Source organism: Montipora capricornis, chromosome 11, assembly GCF_036669925.1.
Source record: "Montipora capricornis isolate CH-2021 chromosome 11, ASM3666992v2, whole genome shotgun sequence".
NCBI classification, from domain to species: domain Eukaryota; kingdom Metazoa; phylum Cnidaria; class Anthozoa; order Scleractinia; family Acroporidae; genus Montipora; species Montipora capricornis.
In genome coordinates this window covers 15623546-15633545 of record NC_090893.1, presented here as the reverse complement: position 1 = coordinate 15633545, position 10000 = coordinate 15623546, and the positions used below count along the sequence as shown (strand labels likewise).

Genomic DNA, 10000 nt, shown 5'->3' with positions numbered 1-10000 from the left:
CAAAATGACCCCCAAAATCGGCAAAAGATTGTGACGCTGATGAATAATAAAGTAGCTGCTATTACCAAAACGATGGAATTACCTGGTGATAAATAACCTTGTCTTGGAGAGTAAATTTTTGATTTTCCAGAAACAATGGTCAACCTCTGAGAGTTGGGCGATTGTGATCTTTGTGTTGAATTCGCGCATTTCTTGTCAAAATTTATAACAATCGAAAGAAAAAGAAAACTAACAAAAACAAAAACCCGGTAGCTTGGCATCATTTGACACAGTTGCTTCACTGTTTCGCGAGTAAATATGCCGCGGTAAAATAACGCGGTAACTTGATCACCGCGCCCGCTGAATTCGATGTGCGATTTACTCGGTGCAGCCAAACTTGTACAATTACAACAAAACAACTAAAATCTCTCTGTTTTTTGCTGATGGTAACTTTTTATATTCGCGGTTCAAAATTAATGTTGTTTTCATGTCGTAGATTTTGTTACCGATGGCAAAATATTTTATTCTCGATCGGCCGTCCTGAAACTTCCTTCTGCTCTTCTTAAAAATTGTGTATCCATATTTATTTACTTTTACATCAATATTTGTTTTGCATAAAGCAAGCTAACAAAATCTGTATCTTGCTTGGTTCGCAGTTGATAGCATTAAAATAGAATTTTCGGTCCAGTACTAATTATGCTTCTGATACTGAGTGGTATATTTCTTACTAACCCCGCCGAACAGGATTAACTTCAGCTTTCAGCTTTTGTTTGCAAAGCTGTCAGATGCTGTCAGTGCACGCTTACACTTGTGGTGGAAAGAAGTTGCATGATCAACATGTCAGCCCAGAAGCCAATGTTTCTCGATACATACATACATACATACATAAACTTTATTCAAGTGTCTATAACTATTTAGCTCTTAGCTAAGAGCTAATTGGGGACACTTAATTAAAATTGATCAATAAAATTAAGATTAAAAAGATAAAATTGATAGATACATGTAAAGATTTACAAATTTAAATACAGTTAACGATTAACTGTAAAAAGAGTTAATTATTTACAATGCTACTAACATTACTAATTTAGTTAAACGTATAAATAATTTAAAAAAGGGACTAAAATCAGAAGTTATCGTCAGGACTGGCACACTTGACAATTACAGCTCCCGTCCAATAATCCTTTTATGTCCATACCTCGGATTGCGTGTTTAAATGCTTCAAGGCTCGTTTTTTGACGTAAGTTAATATTTATTTTACTCCATAAATACGGTCCTAAATATCGGATACTATGTTTGCCGTATTTTGTAGTGTTTACCCTAGGGATAGAAAAATCCTTGTTACGTAAATTGTATTTACTATTTGAGATAGGGAAAATGTCAATTATAGTCTTGGGTACCAAATTATTTTTTTATTTTCTTCAATCTCTCTGGGTTCAGTACTTTGCTAGTAACCACATGTCTTCTCAAGGGGCTATTTATCTAAGACTTCTACCATGGCGCTACAATGATAGACAATACCAAAACAATATCGTGTACTGTTAGACCTACATATTACGCAAAGACAACTGTCAACATGTCATCCCAGAAGACAATGTTTTTCACTTCCCATTTATTTTCTTCAATCTTTCTGGGCTCAGTACTTTGCTAGTAACCACATGTCTTCTCAGGCTATTTACCCAAGACTTCTACCATGGCACTACAATGATAGACAATACCAAAACAATATCGTGCACTGTTAGAGCTACATATTACGCAAGGACAACTTGAATCTCCTGGAAGACAACACACAGCTTACTTGACATTATGGAATAAATCGCTGTGTTACTTCACTACCACACGTAAGCCATGCGTGTCAATTTTTTTCAAAGAGGACAGGAATTTCTTCTTTCTGACAAATGATTGATTAATAGGCCGGTAGCCAGGTTTTTAACCTCAGAAAAGGATCTGTTTCGTGGTACGAACGTGTGAGGACCTGTGAGCCAAAGATCCTCTGCTGGTATGGCTTCTGGTATGACTTCTGGGTGACCCCCCCCAACTGGAAAAAAATGCGTGGAACGCTGCACGTACCACAGGCAACCCAGTGTACCCTCACGGAGGGTCTAGTTTAATTTTAAAACGCAGGACAATTGATCCCAACGGTCTTAATATCCGCGAAGAAACGTATTAGATTTCCGTTATTTTTCCGTGACTCTTAGTATTTGAATTCAAAATCTTTGTAACTGCCATGTTTTATCACATTTTTTCCAGTATTACGTCAACAGCCATTTACTATATACCGTACCGTAAAAAAGCCGTTTTTTTACAAATATATATTTTGTAAAAATGCAGCTTTTTTACAATTATATATTTGTAAAAAAACGGTCCGATCACCATAACTTTCCAACGATTTATGGCAGTGTCCTGACTATTTTGTTTTCTCGTGCTAGCCGCATAAGTATTATTTATTACTAAAAATCACTTTCCCAAGCCTTTCATAAGTGCGGCATAATGCGAAACACCGTTTCCTTACATGTCACGCCTTGTAAAAGTGCAGGAAATTTACAATTCAGTTTTGTAAAAAAACGGTCCGACCGCTATAACTTTCCAACGATTTATGCCAGTATTCTCAATATTTTGTTGGCTTGTGCTAGCCATATCAGTATTACTTTATGATAGAAATTACTTTCCCAAGCCTTTCACAAGTGCAAAAATTCGACAAAATGTTTCTTACATGTCACGCCTTGTAAAGGTGCAGGAAATTTACAATTCAGTTTTGTAAAAAAACGGTCCGACCGCTATAACTTTCCAACGCTTAATGTCCTTGCCCTGAATATTTTTGTTGTCTTGTGTTAGTCATATAACTATTATTTTATGATAGAAATCACGTTCCCAAGCCTTTCATAAGTGCAGAAATTCGACAAAATGTTTCTTACATGTCACGCCTTGTAAAGGTGCAGGAAATTTACAATTCAGTTTTGTAAAAAAACGGTCCGACCGCTATAACTTTCCAACGATTAATGCCAGTGTCCTGAATATTTTATTGGCTTGTGCTAGCCGTATAAGTGTTATTTCTTGGCCGAAATCACTATCTCTAGCTTTTCATAACTGCCGCATAATGCAAAAAACCGTTTTCTTACATGTCACGCCTTGTAAAGGTGCAGGAAATTTACAATTCAGTTTTGTAAAAAAACGGTCCGACCGCTATAATTTTCCAAGGATTTATGCCAGTGTCCTCAATATTTTGTTGCCTTGTGCTAGCCATATGAGTATTATTTTATGATAGAAATCACTTTCCCAAGCCTTTCATAAGTGCCGAAATTCGACAAACTGTTTCCTTACATGTCACGCCTTGTAAAGGTGCAGAAAAAGACGGTCCGGGCGCTGTAACTGTTCAACCATTTATGCCAGTGTCCTGAATATTTTGTTGGCTGGTGCTAGCCGTATAAGTATTCTTGGACGATAGAAATCACTTTCACTGGTCTTTCATAAGTGTGGCATAATAGATCAAAATACGAAACACGGTTTGTTTTCCTACATCAACATCCCTTCGTATCGAAAGGTGCAAGGACTTTACAACTGACTTAGTTCCAAAGTTTATAACTTTTCAATTAGTTACACCATTGTCCTGATCTTTTTTCCTAGCTTTTGTCAGACCGATGGTCTTTGTCAGTTTCAATACTCTTATTCGTCAATAGCATTTTGTTTTCTCAGTCTTTCGCGAATCACTGTTTACCCTGGTATCTGTTATTCCTTCAGCGTTGAACAATGAGATAATGAAACTAACACCCTTTTTCAGACAAAAGTCTACTATTTTCCCTACCCTATTTGAGACCTAACCAAAACATTGATACCCTATTTCTGACCGATTTCAGCTCTTAGACGATTGGCGTGACAATTTGAGAAGGCCTTTTGTTGATGGGCTTATTGCATACCGATGAAGAATTGGCCTTTTCTACAAAAACAGGTCTTTCCAAGTGTTGGTCCGGCCGGACCAACACTCAGGGTCTTTAAATAACTGAGGAGAAAGTGCTGTCTTTGTAATGACATCTGCAAATGATTAGACTTTCAAGTCTTCTCGGATAAGGACAATAAACCGGAGGTCCCGTCTCACAAACCTTGTTCACATATAACTCTGTGGGACGTTAAAGAACCCACACACTATTCGAAAAGAGTAGGGGACGTGGTTCCCGGTGTTGTGGTCTATCTTCATCACTTACATCATCACTCATCATGGGTTGGGAGGGTTCAGTGGGCTCATAAATGGACTGATAGCGGCTGCCATCGGCGCCCTTAGTATGCTGATGTCCGAGCCCACTGCAAAAATGCTATGTAAATAGGACACGTATGTTTGTCCTATCAATCAATCGCGACATTACATTGTAGAACAAAATGGTCAAAACTAATAGGGGCCAAAAACGCATAGCCTTTGAGGTCGAACAGACCTGTAAAACGTATGAAAGAGGTCCCCCCCCAAGGGGGGGATTATACCAATCAATAATACTTATACGGCTAGCACAAGCCAACAGAATACTCAGGACACTGGCATTAATCCTTGGAAAGTTATAGCGGTCGGACCATTTTTTTACAAAACTTCATTGAAAATTTCCTGCACCTTTACAAGGCGTTACATGTAAGAAAACGGTTTTTCGAATTGCAGCACTTATGGAAGGCTTGGGAAAGTGATTTCTATCATAAAATAATAGTTATATGGCTAGCACAAGACACCAAAATATTAAGGACATTGGCATGAATGGTTCAAAAGTTATAGCGGTCGGACCGTTTTTTTACAAAACTGAATTGTAAATTTCCTGCACCTTTACAAGGCGTGACATGTAAGAAACATTTTGTCGAATTTCTGCACTTATGAAAGGCTTGAGAAAGTGATTTCTATCATAAAGTAATACTGATATGGCTAGCACAAGCCAACAAAATATTGAGGATACTGGCATAATTCGTTGGAAAGTTATAGCGGTCGGACCGTTTTTTTACAAAACTGAATTGTAAATTTCCTGCACCTTTACAACGCGTGACATGTAGGAAAAGGGTTTTTTGCCTTATGCAGCAATTATGGAAGGCTACGGATAGCGATTTCTGCCAACAAAATAATCCCTATACGGCTAGCACAAGGCAACAAAATATTCAGGACACTGGCATTAATCGTTGGAAAGTTATAGCGGTCGGACCGTTTTTTTACAAAACTGAATTGTAAATTTCCTGCATCTTTACAAGGCGTGACATGTAAGAAAAGGGTTTTTTCCTTATGCGGCACGTATGAAAGGCTAGGGATAGCGATTTCTGCCAAGAAATAATCCTTATACGGCTAGCATAAGGCAACAAAATGTTCAGGACACTGGCATTAATCGTTGCAAAGTTATGGCGGTCGGACCGTTTTTTTACAAAACTGAATTGTAAATTTCCTGCACCTTTACAAGGCGTTACATGTAAGAAAACGGTTTTTCGAATTGCAGCACTTATGGAAGGCTTGGGAAAGTGATTTCTATCATAAAATAATAGTTATATGGCTAGCACAAGACACCAAAATATTAAGGACATTGGCATGAATGGTTCAAAAGTTATAGCGGTCGGACCGTTTTTTTACAAAACTGAATTGTAAATTTCCTGCACCTTTATAAGACGTGACATTTAAGGAAACAGTTTTTCCAATTTCGGCACTTATGAAAGGCTTGGGAAAGTGATTTCTATCACAAAATAATAGTTATATGACTAACACAAGACAACAAAAATATTCAGGGCACTGACATTAAGCGTTGGAAAGTTATAGCGGTCGGACCGTTTTTTTACAAAACTGAATTGTAAATTTCCTGCACCTTTACAAGGCGTGACATGTAAGAAACATTTTGTCGAATTTCTGCACTTATGAAAGGCTTGGGAAAGTGATTTCTATCATAAAGTAATACTGATATGGCTAGCACAAGCCAACAAAATATTGAGGATACTGGCATAATTCGTTGGAAAGTTATAGCGGTCGGACCGTTTTTTTACAAAACTGAATTGTAAATTTCCTGCACCTTTACAACGCGTGACATGTAGGAAAAGGGTTTTTTGCCTTATGCAGCAATTATGGAAGGCTACGGATAGCGATTTCTGCCAACAAAATAATCCCTATACGGCTAGCACAAGGCAACAAAATATTCAGGACACTGGCATTAATCGTTGCAAAGTTATAGCGGTCGGACCGTTTTTTTACAAAACTGAATTGTAAATTTCCTGCACCTTTACAAGGCGTGACATGTAAGAAAAGGGTTTTTTCCTTATGCGGCACGTATGAAAGGCTAGGGATAGCGATTTCTGCCAAGAAATAATCCTTATACGGCTAGCATAAGGCAACAAAATGTTCAGGACACTGGCATTAATCGTTGGAAAGTTATGGCGGTCGGACCGTTTTTTTACAAAACTGAATTGTAAATTTCCTGCATCTTTACAAGGCGTGACATGTAAGAAAACGATTTTTTGCATTATGCAGCAGTTATGAAAGGCTAGAGATAGTGATTTCTGCCAAGAAATAACACTTATACGGCTAACACAAGCCAATAAAATATTCAGGACACTGGCATTAATCGTTGGAAAGTTATAGCGGTCGGACCGTTTTTTTACAAAACTGAATTGTAAATTTCCTGTACCTTTATAAGACGTGACATTTAAGGAAACAGTTTTTCCAATTTCGGCACTTATGAAAGGCTTGGGAAAGTGATTTCTATCATAAAATAATAGTTATATGACTAACACAAGACAACAAAAATATTCAGGACACTGACATTAAGCGTTGGAAAGTTGTAGCGGTCGGACCGTTTTTTTTACAAAACTGAATTGTAAATTTCCTGCACCTTTACAACGCGTGACATGTAGGAAAAGGGTTTTTTGCCTTATGCAGCAATTATGAAAGGCTAGGAATAGCGATTTCTGCCAACAAAATAATCCCTATACGGCTAGCACAAGGCAACAAAATATTCAGGACACTGGCATTAAACGTTGGAAAGTTATAGCGGTCGGACCGTTTTTTTACAAAACTGAATTGTAAATTTCCTGCACCTTTACAAGGCGTGACATGTAAGAAAACGGTTTTTTGCATTATGCGGCAGTTATGAAAGGCTGGAGATTTTGATTTCTGCCAAGAAATAACACTTATACGGCTAGCACAAGCCAACAAAATGTTCAGGACACTGGCATTAATCGTTGGAAAGTTATAGCGGTCGGACCGTTTTTTTACAAAACTGAATTGTAAATTTCCTGCACCTTTACAAGGCGTGACATGTAGGGAAATGGTTTTTTGCCTTATGCAGCAATTATGAAAGGCTAGGGATGGCGATTTCTGCCAAGAAATGATTCTTATACGGCTAGCACAAGGCAACAAAATATTCATGACACTGGCATTAATCGTTGGAAAGTTATAGCGGTCGGACCGTTTTTTTACAAAACTGAATTGTAAATTTCCTGCACCTTTACAAGACGTGACATGTAAGGAAACACTTTTTCGATTTTCGGCACTTATGAAAGGCTTGGGAACGTGATTTTTACTAATAAATAATACTTATGCGGGTAGCACAAGCCAACAAAAAAAGCCAGGGCACTGGCATAAATCGTTGGAAAGTTATAGCGCTTGGACTGTGTGTTTACAAAACTGAATTATAACTTTCTTGCACCCGGTCACAAACTGTGACCTGAACCAAATATTGTCTCGAATTTATACGCTGAAATTAAACTGATTGTGATGTCGACAATAAAGATTATGTGTATGGCTAACATAGGCTACATAAAATCACATCACCACTGTATTTCAGTAGGAAGAGCTCTAAGCTTTCTCCATCGGTTTTCAGAAAGATAAATTATTAATGCACTGCTCGGCACTCTAAAGCAACGAATGGTTTACACTACTTGATGTAATGTATTAACAGTAACCGTTGTAAAAGCCGGTTTGCTTAATTATTTACGGCTTCTGTACTTCCTTTTTTCTACACAGAGATATCTCTGTTCAAAAGCAGCTTTTCTTACAAATATATAATTGTAAAAGTGCAGCATTTTTACATAAGAAAGCAGCTTTCTTACAATTATATATTTGTAAAAAAGCAGCTTTTTTACACTTATATAATTGTAAAAAAACAGCATTTTTACGTAAAGAAGCTGCTTTTTTACAAAAATATATTTTTGTAAAAAAGCTGCTTTTTTACAATTATATAATTGTAAAAAAGCAGCATTTTTACGTAAAGAAGCAGCTTTTTTACAAAAATATATTTTTGTAAAAGAGCTGCTTTTTTACAATTATATAATTGTAAAAAAGCAGCTTTTTTACAAATATATAATTGTAAAAAAGCTGCTTTTTTACATAAAAAAGCAGCTTTTTTACACGGACCGTTTTTTTACACAACATATGTATATATATATATATATATGTACATAGAAGCAATTCAATGTAAACTCTCATTGTACCTGAAGAAGGCTGGTTTGGCCAGCCGAAATATAGTACATCACTAAAATCAAATCTACGTTGTATCGGCTCTTGCTTAAAATATTAAGGAACTTGCCCATCCAGGGAGGGGAACCCGGGGATGCCCAAAACGCAGCAGTAATAGTAGAGGGGGGGGTGGCCTTATCAGTAGTGATTTGGGTATGGGGATGTCCAAGACAAGGGGGTGGCTCGTATCTCTGTCACACCGTTCGTTAATAAACCTCAGTAGCCCATACTAAAAGTGCATTTGTTAAACGTAGGGACCTGAGTGATGGATACCGATAAAGGAACATACACATACACTGATGATGATGTTCTGAAGTGCCACGTACCCATTAAACGAGTATCCTCGCTTTCCCAGCTTCAAACAGGACGTCATATCGCCAAAAAAGGATCCGTCCGTTTATATTGGCATCACGCTATAGTAGAAAATGTTGACACAGAAGAGGGTATTGTCAACGCGATCGAATATTCTAATGGCGCCGGAGGATTTTTACGGGATAATATCAGCCCCCCCAAGAATCCAGGAAAGGCAAAAGTAATGAGGGGCAAGTACAGATTGGAAGATAATTTGTACTTAATAGAACACGAGAAATGTCTGCCTGCAGACGAGGTTGTCTCGAGAGCACGAAGCAGGCTAGGAGAAAGAGAATACCATCTGTTAAAGAATAACTGTGAGCATTTTGCCATGTGGTGTAAGACAGGAAGATCATTGTCCGAGCAAGCGAAGGAAAAAGAGAAAGAGGCAAAAGAAAATGGTCCACCCACGGTCGTGGGGTTGTTGGCTAAACCTGGTGAGGAAATGGTGACGATGCTACGTGCTGGCGCTAAGGGAGCAACTCTGCTAGCTATCTTTTCTTCTTTGCCCAAAGATGCACAAGATATGCTGTTGAATGGTGCTCAGAAGGTAGCTGCGGACGTTTGCCGCCAATATTTGGCAAATGCCCAATTTGGCGCTCAGATGGCACGTAATCAATTTCTTATCGAAAGTTTGTCCAAATATAGACAAGCTATGATGTTGAATGGCAGTGGATTTATACTTAAGCAACTTGAAGAAGAGGTCTTCAAGAAGGGCACTCGGATGGCAGCTAAAGAAATCGTCGCTCAAACCGTGTCAAATGGCGGAGAGGTCGTTAAACAGACCATGAAAGAGACCACGAGGAAAGCAGTTGCCGAAACGTCAAAAACTACTGGAACTTCAGCTGGCGGGTCTCTAATGGGAGCAGCAGCGTGCGGGGCACTCGTGGAGGGTGCAATTGGGTTATACGACATCTCCTGTGCCAAGGCAAACCTGGAAGCAGGAAAGATAAGCCAAGATGAATACGACGACGCTTTTGGCAAGCGAATTATGAGTGGTGTCGGTAATGTAATAGGTTCAACTGCAGGAGCAGCTCTCGTGCAAGTTCTTATTCCTTTGCCGGGTGCAGGCTTATTAGGAAGTTGGCTTGGGGGAAAGATAGGACGATCATGGGGAAATTGAGCCTGGAACCCGTGAACAATGCATGGTCTGTGACCGCTGACCACTATGTTTAGCGCGCGAGCTTGGCAAACCAAGGAGCTTCAGCGGCATCAGTTTAG

General features: G+C 38.6%; 1 protein-coding gene across 2 annotated transcripts in view; it reads left to right on the top strand.

Annotated features, from left to right (window-relative positions):
* LOC138023794 (uncharacterized) overlaps positions 1-10000 on the top strand; it is a 31980-nt gene that overhangs the window by 21442 nt on the left and 538 nt on the right. For both annotated transcript variants that reach the window (XM_068870863.1, XM_068870865.1), the window contains one exon: positions 8683-10000. This exon is cut by the window's right edge and continues 538 nt beyond it. In XM_068870863.1, the coding sequence (XP_068726964.1) occupies positions 8694-9902 (1209 nt within the window). In that variant the 5' untranslated portion in view covers positions 8683-8693 and the 3' untranslated portion in view covers positions 9903-10000. The remainder of the gene's footprint in view (positions 1-8682) is intronic.